General features: G+C 35.3%; 3 protein-coding genes across 4 annotated transcripts; 2 read left to right on the top strand and 1 right to left on the bottom strand.

The window, feature by feature from the left end:
• Nucleotides 1–154: 154 nt before the first annotated feature.
• On the bottom strand, nt 155–6,717 carry LOC132178966 (FAD-linked sulfhydryl oxidase ERV1). The gene is made up of 6 exons (XM_059591560.1): nt 6,465–6,717; nt 5,563–5,640; nt 4,805–4,852; nt 3,118–3,182; nt 1,294–1,371; nt 155–540 (listed from the first exon to the last, which is right to left on the bottom strand). The coding sequence occupies exons 1-6, from the start codon at nt 6,672–6,674 to the stop codon at nt 420–422; spliced, it is 600 nt and encodes a 199-aa protein (XP_059447543.1). The 5' UTR covers nt 6,675–6,717; the 3' UTR covers nt 155–419.
• Nucleotides 6,718–7,677: 960 nt separating this feature from the next.
• Nucleotides 7,678–11,217, top strand: LOC132179871 (probable polyamine transporter At3g19553). The gene is made up of 2 exons (XM_059592663.1): nt 7,678–9,145; nt 10,478–11,217. Exons 1-2 carry the CDS (start codon nt 8,172–8,174, stop codon nt 11,022–11,024), a joined length of 1,521 nt encoding a protein of 506 aa, XP_059448646.1. The 5' UTR covers nt 7,678–8,171; the 3' UTR covers nt 11,025–11,217.
• Nucleotides 11,218–13,522: 2,305 nt separating this feature from the next.
• On the top strand, nt 13,523–15,802 carry LOC132178615 (uncharacterized). 2 transcript variants are annotated; one of them, XM_059591077.1, is made up of 2 exons: nt 13,523–13,735; nt 14,081–15,802. In XM_059591077.1, the coding sequence occupies exon 2, from the start codon at nt 14,219–14,221 to the stop codon at nt 15,293–15,295; it is 1,077 nt and encodes a 358-aa protein (XP_059447060.1). In that variant the 5' UTR covers nt 13,523–13,735; nt 14,081–14,218; the 3' UTR covers nt 15,296–15,802. The 2 variants fall into 2 exon arrangements, with proteins under 2 accessions (XP_059447060.1, XP_059447061.1); XM_059591078.1 differs by having other exon boundaries at nt 14,193–15,802.
• Nucleotides 15,803–16,434: the final 632 nt, after the last annotated feature.

Genomic DNA, 16,434 nt, shown 5'->3' on the forward strand with positions numbered 1-16,434 from the left:
TAAATATGTGTGATGAGTATAACTACTCATTTAATTTATAAAGAATGGATAATTTACATGCATCAACCAAATGGTGCATGCATTAAGGCCCGAAAAATCAAAGGAGTTAATGCTTCCAGAGAGCTATATATATATAAACAATTGATTCTTCCAATGGAAGGAAGAAGGAGATATTCGAGTTAATATGCTCCGCTTTATAAATTGTGATCTCCAACCGAATATATCTCATCAACACGATACCTGATAATTACAAATATCAAATATGTTAAACATGTAGATAGTATCATTTTCCCCCTTTGCTAAGTTAGGAAAAACATCATTAATAATATATATTAAAATAAAAAATAAAAATAAAAAACCAATTGAAAATTCTATTTAAAAGAATAGTTATATGCCAGTGCAATTGATAACTACACTTCTTAACGTGTTTCATCCCCAAATTCTGTAATATTTCCAAGAAGATCGCATGCACGCTGCTCACATTCCAGCTTGCCCCACCTTGCATCAACTCGTTCGCATGGGAATATAAGTTTGCCAAGGCTGCAGTAACACCCTTATATTAGCATTAACAAGATTAAGAAGAATACCAAGATAGTTAAATTAAGGTTTTCCAAGCTTAGGTCAAATAGTATCTAAGAGATGACAAGGACAGGTGAACTGGTCAAACAACCTGCAAATTCCATAGTGATCCTTCAGACCCATTATGGGTCATCTGAAAACATATCACGATCTGTTGCATGCCAGGCAACTTGGAATGACTGCTCATCTAATTTTAACAATATGCCAACTTGGTTGTCCATGGAATAAGAAATGGTCCCATTTGTATTTTGTAGAGTATTTATGCGTGTGCTTGTGTGTACATATATAACGCAATCATCATCGAAAAAAAAAAAAGGAAACCATGTCATTTTGTAAACTCCAATTGATTCTATTGCATTTATTATGAGACTTCCAACTTTTTAAGATTAACTCATTCCAGATGATAAATACATCCATCATATTCTATAGAACATGTAAATGGGGCATCCAAGTTCTAAGAACAAACTAACTGGCTCTAGATTTCCACTTCCAACCTATCAATATATGTGCTATTTGGAGTAATATAAGCATCAGAGAAAGACTCTTCAGTCAACTAATCTGACCAACGTTGTACTAGTTCCAACGGATCCACATCCCTGTCAAGGACTGCAATTATTCAAGGAGGCCCACTGACACTGTCAAACTATGAGCAGTTTGCTGACAAATAATGGAAGTGGTGGGAATAGATACTTGACTTTAAATTTGAAAAGTTACCTTCTGTTAACAACATTATGCACATGACATAGCCATTGGGAGAACTCAGCATGAGATCCAGCCTGTACAGGATTTGCTCTGTCAAAAATGAACCAAAGATGCACCCACAAGTTAGGTATTATATAAACGTAGCATCTCCATCACAAAGGGATTTTTCGGAAAACAAGATTTGGCTCAGGATTGCCCATTTTTAATTCCAGGTTTCTTCTGAAATTGAAAGTTGTCACTTGGTAGGTTTCCATACCCAGGCTCAATCCAATTAAGTCCATAGAGTCTACCAATTTCGCCATATCCCCCATTTTTTGTTTTGTTGTTTTAAAATTAGGATCTCATTATGATGCCCTTACTCTGTGAGTTTGTGTTAGGAATTATGTAAATATGGCAACCACACATGAAGGATGATGTGTGAGTCCCTCTGTGTATAGAATTAAAAAGCACAAAACCCCTTAACACACAGTGGAGCTATCCATAAAGTGGGAAACAAAATAAAAGATGATGAGCAAATTTGAGATTACCTCTCTTCATAAAATACAAACTGTAATATTATAGCTAAGGAATGGCTCATTTAAGTACTAAAAAAAAAGTTTATTTCAATTTAAGCAGCATGCAGACTAAATTGCATTCCAATTGGTCTCAAAGTGGTCCCAAAATCTTTGATCCAAAAAGGAAATGGGAGACATGCCGATCATCTGTCTCTCCCTCTCTATTTTCCTTGTTTTTTCTCCATAAAATGGACAACTTCCACATAGGCTGTGACACAGGACTGAAGCAGTGGAAAGGGATGGCAGTCAACTTCTACAACCAATAATTACCTTAGAATCCAACAGGGGCCCTAGAATCCACTAGGAACAATCTTGAATCCATTAGGTGAAGAGAGAAATTCTGAATTTTTTTTATTAATAATTCAAAATAAGCATGAGGATCTAGAGGTCGTAGAATCACACTTATAGCGCTTTAGGCTGGCTAAACAAGGAAATAACATTCAAATCACTCTCACCTAACCAAATCAAATATCCTTGAGTCTTGCTCCCACCACAACCAAGGAGAGAAGGTGCTGATTTCCACGTGATTGACCTTGATTCCCATTGTTTGCTCTTTCCCAAAATACCTAGGTCACTGGTCCTACATGAGGCTGGAAATGGATAACAAAGCCAACAAGGGCATAGTCGAAGAGATCACTCCGAAGGAGAGTGATTTTGGCCCATGAAGCACCGTAAGCATGAATGACATTATAATTAAATTATATCATTTATCTTTTGCATAGCATTTATATATCTATAAACATACATACCCATTAACAGAGGATTACTTCAAGATTTGGACAAATGACAGGTGCAAGGATGTGTCTCTTGATTATCACCCTAGATATAACTCCATTCTTCTTTGCAATGTTGCAACTCCATTGTATCCCAATACACTACGGGGAACATAAAGGAGCAACATCCCTTTTATGGGCCACCCAAAGCGCCTCATTAAACTTATTTCAGTTAGTCTACAGCAGATGCCTCAGATTAAGCATGGTGGTAGACCAAATTATATAATAGCTGCCAACAGAAAGATAGAAGCTCCTGTTGACAAGCAATAGCAGTTTGACGATATGCAGTCTCGGCACCAGAAAGGATTGGCAAGGTAGGAAAGATGAATTGATGACTATGAACATACTAATAATTGAATATGAATCAGGTATACATCAGTCATGAGTTTAACTAAAAATAATACAATTAAAAAAAAACTCAGAGATTTGTAATCCAAAATTAATCACAGGTGCAGGGTCTGATGAGGAGAATAATTTTTTATGAATATCTGAAGAAGAGAATAATATACCTCAGAACTTCTTTAAAGTGATCTGCACACTCCTTGCAAGGGTACATTCGAGACAATATTGCCATCTGCGAGATGAATGCAATCCTGTTAGTTGCTCACAATAGCTAATAAGGGCAATTGGTACGATGGTAATATCCAGCTGTTCTCACTCCATGTGTATACAGGTTTCAAGTATAAACAGTCATTGCCAAAAAAAAATAGGGCTATAACTTTCTGAGCTAAAAAGATTGTGATCGTATTTTCAATTCAGAAAGAGTGACATAATGAACTTTTTAGAGTTAGTGTATGAAAAACATTTTTTTCTTTATGAAAAGATAAAACAATCTTTCAAAGTGGGTTTGTAGTTAGTTAATCATATTTAATACAGCCACTCAAGAGGTCCAAATTTAGGTGTTGCTTCACTCTCTGTAGGCATCTACGTTTCTACTAGAGATAAAATTTACCGGTACTAGATAATCTAGCGTGCTTTTCCAATTAAGCATACTGATATTATGAATACAGCACATCATGAAACAACCCGAAACATCCACACTGCACTGAACTTTTTGTGGTCAAGGAACAAGAATCTTAGTGTATCAATTTTCATAAGTGAATGTGAAATCACTTTCAAAACAAATTTTTGATAAGTAATCACTTTCAAAACAAATGAAGCTTAAAAAATTAGAGATCAACATCAAGGCCAGTGGCCGAAGGCTGATACAAGGTTAGGTTAAGCCAATGATAGCCTCTACTCTTTTTTTTTTTTTTTTTTGATGTCGGGGAACCTCTCCAAGACAGGGCCCTTCGGACCCATCCCTGTAGAGTAAACCCCAATCCTGTGCACCGTACCCTCGGAAGTTTTTTTACACAGAACTAGTTAAATCGCTGGCTTTTCACCAGGGGGTGTAGCCCCAAGGAATTGTTTGCACCCATGAGGTGTTGAACCTTGAACCTTGAAGGAAACAAACCCTCAAGACCAAGGCCTTCACCACTTGGGCCAACTCCTTGGGGTTATCGCCTCTACTCTTAAAGCTGCTTGAGCTGTGGCTCTGCCTTTTGGAGTACATTAATTAATAGACAACAAAATTGAGCTTCATAAATGAGCAATAATTCTTTCCAGACACTTCGTCCCAGCATCATATCAATTATCATCTTCTCACTACCAAAACTAATACTACCATCATAACTGATACCTTTCTTAGACCAACTGGATCTACAAAATGAACTGTTATCATCAATTTCAGCACAGCAATAGCGATATTTAGTATATTTGATTAATTTAGTGTATCAAAAAAATGGATCAGTCTTTTGCATGACCTCTATGACATTCAGTTTAAGCCAACTGATCCTACTTAAACCACACTAATGACTTGAGTAACTGTTTAGTTCACATATCATGTCCCTATACCTTTATCATTAAAATAAATATTCCTTATGAATATTGCTTTGCCTGAAATCCTCCAAGAAAGTCCATTAAATTCTCATCAACATTGTTACCTAGCACCACTTCTGATTTGTCATTATAGTAAAAGTTACTTCCAACTTATCTTCCCATCATTAACCGTGAAGTTGAAAGTTAAAAATGAACAGTAAAAATGGGTTTGAAGAGAAATAATAGGTGACTTTCATTATCAAAATAAATAGCCAACTGTGACAAATGGATACAAATATGAAAAGAGACCACACACAGAGAGATAGACTAGCATACCAATTCTTTTACATCCCTCTTCTGTTGCCTTGTTGGATTATCTGGATACTGAGAAGATCAAAAAGGTCTTTCAATAATGCAGTGTACTTTCAATGATCAAGAGCAGGTTACATTAGTAACAAAAAAATATTTATGTCGTGGTTTAACTGCATAAGAAGGTTGAAGCTCTGTTTTGAACTTCATATATACTTTACTTTCTTTCCTATTATTCTCAATCTGGAACTGAACAAATCCTTAGACAATTCTTTGCTACAGTGGCCCAAGAATGAAAGTAGAATGCATCAGGGGAATGCTTCTAGGAGTCTATGGGGGAGAAAAATTAGGAATCTTATGAGAAAAAATTACTCTGAGAGTGTTATGAAATACAGGCAGATATCTTATAAAGGAGCTAGAGGACAACCATGCTCTATGTAATAAAAAAACTACTGGCGTTTAAGAAACACGTCTAGGAAAGGTTTCAGGTGATATAAACAAGTTACTGTAGAAAAGACTCAACAGATCAAAGATTAACATTCAATACATTGTTGCATAAAACAAAATAAGAAAAAGAGATGATAAATTGACATAGATTTTTGCTTCTCTCATCCAAAGAAGATTCATTTTTCATCCAACAGGTCATGTTAACCAACATAAAAAAATAAGTAGCAAAAAATGAAAAACATGTATTAGAGTTGTGAATTCAAATAGTATAAGTGCATAATCAACCAGGGCAGGAAGAAGGGGATACAAAACCATCAAAGCAATGGAAATGAGAAAACCTGAGCAGCAAGGGTGTGAAGAAAAGTCCAAGTGGCCGTTCCAAGCTCTTCTTTAGTTATAGGTGAAGCAGATTTTCCCTAAAGAGAAGGGAATAATTTTGAGTCATAATGCAATTTTTCACATAAATTGCTATGAAAATTATGATTCAATGAGTTGGTAATTAATCCAAAACTACGTAGTGGAAACACAACTTATGAATAAGTAACCACATTTCTTTTTTAAATTTTTAGGAAAGGAAAGAAACGAAAAAACTGGTGGACCTCACTGGATCACCTTCTATACACACATGGTGACTTCAGTTAAAACCCTAAATGCAAATCCCTCTTTTGTCACCCATTTAAATAGGCAGTGTTAGGTTGATGAGAAAAACAAGGGCAGAAAAAAATCCTTCCGTGCAATTTAAATGGATCAATTCAACACTTGGCACCAGACTGGCATGCAATGGACACATAAACCACTTATATTGCTCAAAACAAGGACACTATTACGACAGGTATTCACCACTAACCGCGTCCCCAGCTGAAAATTTCTAAAATAACAGATATCATTGGCTTAGAGAACCCAATGAAGACCAAGAAACCCATTAATATCAGCGCACTTACAACACATAAAACAATACCCAATCTTCACAATTTTAAGACACACCAAATAAGTAAAAGATAGAACACAGCAATACTAAAGTGAAAGTTCTTTTGCAATTAGAAGATAAAGACCTCCATGCAATACCATACAAAAATCGGAGTGCACTATTCACTTCGGACTTTTGTCAAACAGTTACTAAGCTTCTACTCAATGGCATATAAAAACAAACAATTAAAAAAGAAACACACAGAAATATGGAATACAAATACAGATACAATGTGAATAAGTTGTCATGGAGGACGAGAGGACAAATGGGTACCTTGTTGAGAATGTCATTGGGTTGGAGAGGGGTAGCATAGTCAGTGCTTGATGGGTTTACTCTGGATGGGGAAGGGAGAGACAAGAGAGGCTTTTTTCTTGTGGGTGATGGGTGGTGAGGTTGGCCTATGAGATTGAAGAGATGGGTTTGAACGGAGCTTGACACTTTCTCAAAGGTTTGGAAGAGAGCCTGCAATGGATTTTCAGACATTCTAGAAAGTGAAAGAGGGAGCGGCAAATAGCTTTACATTTGTTTCTCTAAAATAACGGCAAATTAACGTCCCAAAATATATGTTTATGATATATTTTATTTACTCCTACATTCCTAACATAGATTCTGTTTTTTTTTTTTTTTTATAAATTATTATTTCTGTAAAATACTTTCTCAGTTTAAATAAACAAAATGCATTTTAATATTTTACATATATAGTTTACTTGCTTTTAAGTCATGCCATTTTCCACCTTTGCTCGTAGAATATGGTTACGTAGAAATATAATAGTATTTGGGAGAATTTTTTTACAATTTGCACAACTTGTAAAACTTGCGAAGGAGGTTGTTAAGAATTATTATACCGTGGTACAAAAAGATAAGAATAAGAAGGCAAGAGAACAACCGACTATTCTCCCAAGGTGGAAAGCGGTTCCAAATGTGTATTCATAATATTATTAAGGTTAAAAGTTGTAACCTTTGACGCTTTTAAAAGAATGAGATTTCACTTTTAAAATAAAAAAAGTTGTGCTATTTTCTTGTTGGTTGATAAATATAATATATTTATATACATGAAATATACCCCTAACTTACAAAATAATAAAAAATATTAATTAATATTAAATTATAAGTTCCAATTCGAGCTCTATCTAGTAGCTAGTATTAAGCTATTGTAAGAATTTTATAAATATTTTGAAAAAATAATAATAATAATCACAAGGCAAATAAGTTTGTAAAATAATATTGATGATTCATCTATATGTAATTAATGATTTAAAACTAAATACAAATCAAATAAAAATAGACTAAATTTTTAGATAGCATGAACATTCAGCATGGTTCATTCCCAAATAATAATAATAATAATAAAACAGGACACAGGAAGAGTTGAAAAGGTTTCTAGAAGAACATCATCATGATCGTGTGGCTGACCACTTTTTTTAGGTTCTAACTGGCAACTGCAAATTTCCAATTGGCTCATATTCAACGTGCGAATCTGTCACGCAACCCATGAAAATGGCTTTTCGCCTATTCCTTCGGAGGCTCCATCTATTCCCACGTGCATCTGACAGCGCGTTCAATAACGCAAAACCCATAAGTCAAGGGATTGATTTTTCTTCTCAATGTGATCCCAATGGATCTCACATTTCTGTGCGGAGCCAAATGCTTTTGTCCCAGTATTCCACATTCTGAAAGGAGTAGGATAAGAGAGAGAGAGAGAGAGATGTTGTGGCGAAGAATCAGACAGAAACCAAGCATGAGTCTTTCAGTTAAAGATATATCAAATCTCTCTCTATGATTTCAGGCTATACCCACTTGTGTAATCCCTCAAAACAGGTAGTTTCTGAATCTACTGCTTCATATTAGATTTTGGTTGATGGGTTTTTGCTTCATAACCCAGAAAAAGATCTGATATTTAAAGCATATCCCAGCTGACTAAATCCTATAAACTAGTTGTAGTTCAAAGTTTTGATCTTTCCATCTCTCTCTTGTCTGTGGATGGGTGAAGAGGGAATGGTAAGTGATGAAAAGAGTACTACTGTGAAAACAAGTCCAAAATTAACACTACTGCCTCTTATAGCTCTAATTTTCTATGAGGTTTCTGGGGGTCCTTTTGGAGTGGAGGATTCAGTCAGGGCTGGAGGAGGCCCTCTTTTGTCTTTGCTTGGTTTCTTGATATTCCCTTTAGTTTGGAGCATTCCTGAAGCTTTAGTGACAGCTGAGCTTGCCACGAGCTTCCCTGAAAATGGTGGATATGTTATTTGGATATCATCTGCTTTTGGGCCTTTCTGGGGATTCCAGGAAGGGTTCTGGAAATGGTTTAGTGGGGTTATGGACAATGCTCTTTACCCAGTTTTGTTCCTCGATTACTTGAAGCATTCGTTTCCAATCTTCAACCATTTGGCTGCACGAATACCAGCTCTATTAGGAATTACATTTTCATTGACTTATTTGAATTATCGAGGCCTGCATATTGTTGGGTTTTCTGCAGTTACCCTTGCAGCTTTCTCACTTTTCCCATTTCTGGTGATGGGTATTCTTTCGATTCCCCGAATAAAGCCTAAGCAGTGGCTAGTTGTTGATTTCAAAAGGGTGGATTGGAGGGGATACTTCAATAGTATGTTTTGGAATTTGAATTATTGGGATAAGGCAAGTACTCTTGCGGGTGAGGTTGAAAATCCGAGCAAGACATTTCCAAAGGCGCTTTTTGGGGCTGTGGTTTTGGTGGTTTCATCATATTTGATTCCACTACTTGCAGGAACAGGTGCTACAAATTCTGCACCTGGCATGTGGAGTGATGGCTATTTTGCAGAAGTTGGGATGTTGATAGGTGGCTATTGGCTTAAGTGGTGGATTCAAGCAGCTGCTGCAATGTCTAACATGGGTTTGTTTGAAGCAGAAATGAGTGCTGATGCCTTTCAGCTTCTTGGGATGAGTGAGATGGGAATGCTTCCAGCTATATTTGCTTCAAGGTCAGTCATTTTGCCTGGTTTGATTCCTTACTGATTGATTTCTTTGAGACACTTTTCTATTTCCCTTTTTTATTTGTAGTTTAAGATTTTGGAAGCAACTTTTTGGAAATGACCTCTCATTGCCTATTAAATTACTTCCGAGGAAGAAACTAACAGTATGGTGCTCATCTCCTGCCCTTTTCAACAGAATACTATTTCAGTATTCAAAATGGACTTATTCTCCCTTGTTGAAATAGTGATGAGGCGGAAATAACAGCAGAAGCATTATAGAGAAAGAACACAGAACTTACGAGTGGTTCGGTGTTAGACATTTACATTCACTACCTGAATAGCCCCCAAGGACTACATAGTACTAATTAACTTAATTTGTCTACAATACAAATGTTTCTTTTTATAGGGTAACGAGTAAATTCAAATATGGTAATTAAATCCCAACCTTTAAATAGAGAATATTTGATATCAACTAAATATGGAATATACAGAAAATATTGTATATTTTTCGTATATTCTAACATCCCTTCAAACTCAAGGTGATAGATTCTGAAACCTTGAGTATTTTCCGTATATTCTAACAACCCTTCAAACTCAAGGTGGTAGATTCTGAAACCTTGAGTTTAAAATCAGTAACAAGCGGTGGAGGCTGGGAAACGGGCCAAGGGCGATGGTGAAGACTCACGATGAATACTGCTAGAGGAACATAGGCTGGCGGGCGGCAAACGACAACGACAAGTGGCTGGTTGGTGAATGCAGGGCCAACTTGGGCCAAAATCCAAAACGGGGCCGACATGGGCCAAAATCCCCAATAACCATGGGTGTGTTTGATAGAAGGTTTTGGTTCAATACTATAGCAAAAATTGATTGATGTAAAAAAAAAAAAAAAAAAAATTAAAAAAAAAAAAAAAAAAAAAAAAAAAAGTGAAAAAGTAAGAATGTTTGGTATGGAAAAATGAAAAAAATTTGTTTGGTAGTGATTTTTTTTATTTGAATGGTAATAAAAAGTGATTGATGTGATGTAAAACGTAAGAGAATATTAAAAAAGTGAAAAAGTAAGATAAATAGTGTTGAAGGTAAAACCTGTTATCAAATGGGGCCCATATGATTCATGCTTCTTTTAAGCACTATTCAAACTACAAATTACTTGATGAGACATTACCAAAAAATTTACATTATTATCCCTGACATAATTTTCCAGTGGGAATCTTATTCAAGTCTTCTTCAATATTTTGCTTCCAATCTCCAAAATAATTGGCTGTTACATGAATTTGAATAAAGTTTGGATGAAAAGAAAGAAAACACTTTGGTGTGACAATCATCTCCAAAATTTCCTTGCAGATCGAGGTATGGGACACCAACCATCAGCATTTTGTGCTCTGCCACTGGAGTTATCTTCTTGTCATGGATGAGTTTTCAGGAAATCTTGGAATTTCTCAACTTCTTATATGCTATAGGAATGCTTCTAGAGTTTGCTGCTTTTATAAAACTGAGAATAAAGAAGCCAGATCTTCATAGACCTTATAGAGTTCCATTGCAAACATTTGGGGTGATGATGCTTTGCTTGCCTCCTTCATTGATGCTTGTTCTTGTTATGTGCTTGGCTTCTGTGAAGACATTCATAGTTAGTGGTGCAGTAATAGTCACTGGGGGTTTACTTTATCCTACTTTACTTCATGCAAAGGATAGGAAATGGGCACGATTTGATGCAGAACAACCTCCTTTGCCTCCCAATAACACACCTGTGGAAGGCCTTTCAGGTGTGTCACAGCAGCATCAAGAAGTTCAGGATGAGGCCATTGTTGGTCTTCTTTCGAGCTCCTCATCTACAAGACAAAAATCTTCTGAAATGTTGTTGGAAGAAGAAGAAGACTTGAAATCGGAGTAAGGGGACTTCTTTACTATTGGGATAGGTAGCATGCTCTTTTTGTTGGGGCACCATTTTTCTTGTATACTCAACAATATGTACTTGAAATTGAAAATTTTCTTTGTCTTGTAAAATTAAGTTTGTGTTGAAAGGAAGCGAAATAACAAGATAAGTTGTTTAAATTAGATTTTTTTTTTAGGCAAAAAGTTTAATTGTATATATAACTATCTTATAAAGATTAAGGTTGGTTAAAATATGTTGTTGTTGTTGTTTTATTTTTTATTTTTTTAGAAAAAAAAAAAAAAAAAAAACCTTCACTTAAGACCCTTGAACGAACTACTACGTATTTTGAGAAAATTTCGTCAAATTTCGAAAACTCCCAATTTCACCCCTTAAATTTTCAATTTGATGCAATGTATCACTTCGCTAGATTTTAAACATTAGAAGTGATAAAATGTCTTTTATACCCATGTTTTTTTTTTATAAAATTTCAAATTAAAAAATCAAACAAAAATTGAAGGGTAATTTGGTCTTTTTAGTCATTTTCATTAGGGGTTAATGGCTGAATCTGATAAGAGGGTGTCAATTGAATCAAATTAAAAGTTCAGGGAGTTAAATTGAAAGTTTTTGAAATTTGGGAGGTCTTCTCAAAACGCGTGGTATTTAAGGGGGTCTAAAGTGAAGTTTTCGATTTTTTTTTTTTATTGTTATTGAGATAAATCTAAGTAAGATCTTCGTTAGGATCCTCTTTGCTTGTAGTAAAATAGAGAGAATTTATTTTATGGTTTAAATTAGATTTCATATAATTAATGTTGTATATGTGGTCACTATGTACCCCATTAGATGTAACAAAATGCTTGTATCCTTGATATAAGATATCAAGACACTATTATAACTCAAAAGTCTAAAAAAACATTGACTTAATGATGTTTGAACATTCACATTCACAACACTAGATTAATTCTTCAATTGCATATTGAGATCTTCCATATTTAAGAGCTCATGTAATTATCTGATCACTGAGATTTCTTAATGATGTTTATTATGAAATTTCCACTCCTTATGTATCAAGGGGATACGAAAAAAAGAGAAGGGAAATTTGAGTTTTATTCTCACGCAGGTTGGAGGCCCATAGTGGTAATATTTTCCTTTGGTTATTGAAAGAGAAATCATTTGTTAAGGGAAACAACCTGAATTTCAAACATGAATTGTAGCTTAAAGTTGATCAAGACAACCTCAAACAGATCCAAACTCTTTAGCAACCCTATTCAAAAAAAAAAAAAAAAAGAAAAACCTCATTGAAGTGACCATTCACAATGGATTTGCAATATTATTTTTCAAAACATTTAAAACCGAATTTCATAACATATTTGTGTTCCCTTAAAAAGATAAGAAAAAAGAAAAAGAAAGCCCAACACAGTTAAAAGAAGTTGTAATTAAACGGACAAAGTTTTTTTTCAAACAGAGTTGTAAGAATTTCTTTTTATCTAGTTTAACGAAGGATAGAATTAGGATATTTATTTGGGGAGGGGGGCTCATGGCATCGTAAAACATTGATCAATAGAGATCAACCAGAGTGGACATAATGCTTACAGTATATATAGGATTCATTGTTAAAGTAATGATTAAATAATTAAAATTATATATTTCTATTAGTTTAAGCTTTCGAGATAACTGGTAATTTAACATGATATTAGAGTCAAATGTCTTAAGATTGAACCTATTAAAAGAGAAAATTTAGCATGGTATCAGAACTAAAGATCTTAGAATCAAATCTTGACTCTATCAATAAAGCTCAAGTTGAAAGAGGGGGTGTAAAATTAGTAGAAAATGTAAGAGAATGCATTGGGCGTGGTAGTAAGGGATATATAGGAGAATGCCTGAAACCTTAGGCCATAGAGGGAACCGCTTGTGGTACATACATACCATAGAGATCAAGGTGCATCCATCTATTGGTCTTGGGCGTGGTCTTGAGCTTTCTTAGCATGTGTACCTTTAAGACCTATTGCTGTGTGATATGGTCCTCTAACCCTAACCTCTCGGGTTGGCTAAGTTTGGAGGTGGCCAGGGGTGGCAACTTCATCGCTGGCCACCCCTTCATTGTTATTTTTTAGAATTGATTTTTTAAATAAATTAATAAAAAAATTAATATTTTAAAGTGATGTGAAAAAAGGTTGATCGAACAAACTATGAGTTTTGAGATTGAATGACAATTGTTAGACATTTTGAAAAAAATGTAAGGGAATGGCTTATGACTCAAGGACTAAAAATTTATTTTTACATTTTGAAGAAAATGTAACGGAATGGCTTACGATTGACTCAAGGATTAAAAATTAAAAAAAATATATTTATTATTAATATTATTATTATTTTAGCGGTTGAATTAGAGATTCATTACAAACTTTTCATTTGTACACACGTCACTTTAATAATGTGGTAAAAACTTAAAAAGAAATTCCTCAAACTCCTGTCAGATAAAACTGTCCCAAACAAACGGGCCCGTACAGAGTTCACAAATATCAAGCTCAAGAGACGTGTGTGTTTTGTAACAGGAAGAGTATTCCGTATTCGAACTTCGAAAAGGCCAATAAGCCCTTGAATCTTAATCCCTGTTTGGTCTCTCCCAGACAAAACATCGATCACCAGGAAAGAAACTATTGCTTATTGGAGCGAAAGAAAAAAGAGAAATCAAATTCCATACCCAATTCAACCTCGGCGTCGTCCCAATTTAGGTGCGTGATCTCACTCTACCTTGTTTCAATGCTCAATTCGGTTGTTGGGTTTTCGATACTCATTGAAGTCTCAAATGGGGTTCTTTCGGTTCTGAAAATTGCTGCTAAAATATATCATTTTTTTGTTTCGCTTTCCGTATCTCTTACTTTGTTTTTCAGATAATTGAGTTACGTAATAATTTGATTGTTTGGGTAATTTCTTGTTGTAAGCGATATTTAGTTTGTGATTTTTGATCCGTAGGACATCCCAATTTCTTATTTTATTTTTTTTCGTTTTTTGTTTTAGAAATTTAATAAAAATATGTGTTTTGGTTGTTTTCTTACGCGTTTTTGGTCAATATACAGATAGAAACATCGTTGGGGAATTAGGGTTTTGGGTTTCAAATTGAAGATCGTGTGTTTTATCACCTGGGTTTTGCTGGAGAATTCAAGATTTTGATGAGAATTTGTGTTTTAGGGCTGTGAGGAATTTTGGGTGTGAAAATGTCGCCCAATGAAAACCATTCTCGAATCAACACTTTAGAGCTTAAAGCTCTGGTTTCCAGAAAGATTGGGCCTGAGAGGGCTAAGAAATACTTTGATCAGCTTAGAAGGTTATTCAGTTGCAAGATTAGCAAATGTCAGTTTGATAAGTTCTGCATTCGGATTATTGGGAGAGAAAATATCCCTCTTCACAACCAGCTTATAAAAGCGATTATCAAGAATGCTTGCGTAGCCAAAGTTCCACCATTGAAAGGTAATAGGAAAGTGGAAAATACTCTTAATGTTAAGATTTCAAATGGATTTCAGAGAAATAGTCTCCATTCACTTTATGGGGATGCCTTTCCTCCTTCCCCTCGCAAGGGAAGGTCTCCGGGTAGTAGGGATCGCAAGTTTAGGGACCGCCCAAGTCCTTTGGGGCCACAAGGGAAACCCGAAAGTGTTGTGTGTGACGAATTGGTTTCTAAGGCAGAAGAGCAGCAAAGTGCAACAGAGTTGGTTTCTCTTGATAGCAGACCCCCAGTTGAAGTTGTATCTGTTGAAGATGGCGAAGAGGTTGAGCAAATGGCAGGAAGCCCAGGTGTTCAAAGTAGAAGCCCTGTAACAGCTCCACTTGGTATATGCATGAATTTGACTGGGGCTCGTAAATCTCTTTCGAATGTATCCGTATCCAGTGATTATCATCCAGAGACCTGTCAGAACAGTGGTGAGCTACCTGATACAAGATCTTTAAGAAGTCGTCTGGTGAGGAAGTTGGAGATGGAGGAGGGCATCAGTGTCTCAGTGGACTGTGTTAACCTGTTGAATAATGCATTGGATGTGTACTTGAAGAGATTGATTGAGCCCTGTATGGGTTTAGCTGGGTCAAGGTGTGGAAATGATCACTTTAAACCACTGAGCCATCAATTCCGACCTGGTATTGGTCAGATGTTGTCTGGTAGATACGCACAAAGAGCAGCAAGATCTACTAACATTTCCATGTTTGATTTTCGTGTCGCTATGGAATTGAATCCCCAAATACTTGGACCGGATTGGGCAATACAGCGTGAGAAGATTTGTTTGCGTGATTATGAAGAATGAACAAAGCCTTCTTATCTTAGCACATGGATTAGAAATTCAGCAGTGGATGAGATCATGGACATGAGTTCATATCCATATTCTTTTGAAGATTCAGTATTTTGAGTTGATTATAGTCTTATATGATGTTGGTCTAGACTGTTATGGAATTTTACAGGCACACCAAAAGGAATAAGTTCTGGATTTTTATGGGAAGTTTTGAATCAAGTTGGTTAGGTTACACTTAGATATAGGCATTAATGATTGTAGGGGAGGGGTTGTTCATACATTTAATGTTAACTTCTAGACACAATTAAGAGTCTCACTTTTGAAGTGTAACACCATTTTTCAATCGATATCTCTTTTGTTGATGTACCAAGTTAAGCATTTAAGAAAGCATTATTTTGTTCAGAATGGTCACTGTAATTTCAGTTTACCGTTAAAGTTTTTACTAAGTTAAGAACTTAATCTGGAATCAGATTTTTTATGGACAGTATCTGATTCAAATATATCATTCCTCCCTTGTAATCACATCTGTATGCTCATCCCATGACCCACCCTTGTGAGTTACATTTCTACAGATTCTGTATTTGCCTATTTGGTGATGCACCTTTCACTAATGTTGTATAATAATTTAGGCTGATGAGTCAGTGTGATAAATAAGTTTGATGTCTACCAGAAAGGAACTTGGTGGATTGACATACAAGTAAAATCAGTAATATTCTTATTCAGAAAACCAGTGCTGTGATTGAGATGGGGTTTCCTATTTTTCACCTTTGACAAATATTTCATCGATTAAACCACACCTAAAACAGAAATCTCTTTTTAATTTTAGTTTTTCATCTGATTGATTTTTCTTTTTTTTCATAATTGACTCCTTGCATGGGATCTAAAATTGGAGAACTAATGCAGGATTGATTATAGACCATTTTAGCATTGGAAATAAACGATCTAGAGAGGAAACACGTGTACGGGAGGGGGCATTGTATGTGCAACAGAGTATTCAATTTTTTTTTTTTTAAAAAAAAAATCCATTTTGGAACGATGTTTTCTTCTAAACTGGATTGCACAAAATTCCTTCAACCCAATTTAGAAGAAATTTGTGTCCCCATTACTTTGGACAATAACACATCTTCACTTCAAGTAAATGTTAATACTAATTT

Source organism: Corylus avellana, chromosome ca4, assembly GCF_901000735.1.
Source record: "Corylus avellana chromosome ca4, CavTom2PMs-1.0".
Classification (NCBI taxonomy): domain Eukaryota; kingdom Viridiplantae; phylum Streptophyta; class Magnoliopsida; order Fagales; family Betulaceae; genus Corylus; species Corylus avellana.

Bases quoted from the DNA above. Each gene is read 5' to 3' on its own strand.
- LOC132178966 (XM_059591560.1), bottom strand. From the start codon at position 6,674: ATGTCTGAAAATCCATTGCAGGCTCTCTTCCAAACCTTTGAGAAAGTG. The intron at 3,183-4,804 runs GTATGCTAGTCT...TTCATCTCGCAG, and splicing joins AGAGGGATGTAAAAGAATTG to ATGGCAATATTGTCTCGAAT. The intron at 541-1,293 runs GTAACTTTTCAA...GTGTTACTGCAG, and splicing joins CATAATGTTGTTAACAGAAG to CCTTGGCAAACTTATATTCC.
- LOC132179871 (XM_059592663.1), top strand. From the start codon at position 8,172: ATGGGTGAAGAGGGAATGGTAAGTGATGAAAAGAGTACTACTGTGAAA. The intron at 9,146-10,477 runs GTCAGTCATTTT...ATTTCCTTGCAG, and splicing joins CCAGCTATATTTGCTTCAAG to ATCGAGGTATGGGACACCAA.
- LOC132178615 (XM_059591077.1), top strand. From the start codon at position 14,219: ATGTCGCCCAATGAAAACCATTCTCGAATCAACACTTTAGAGCTTAAA.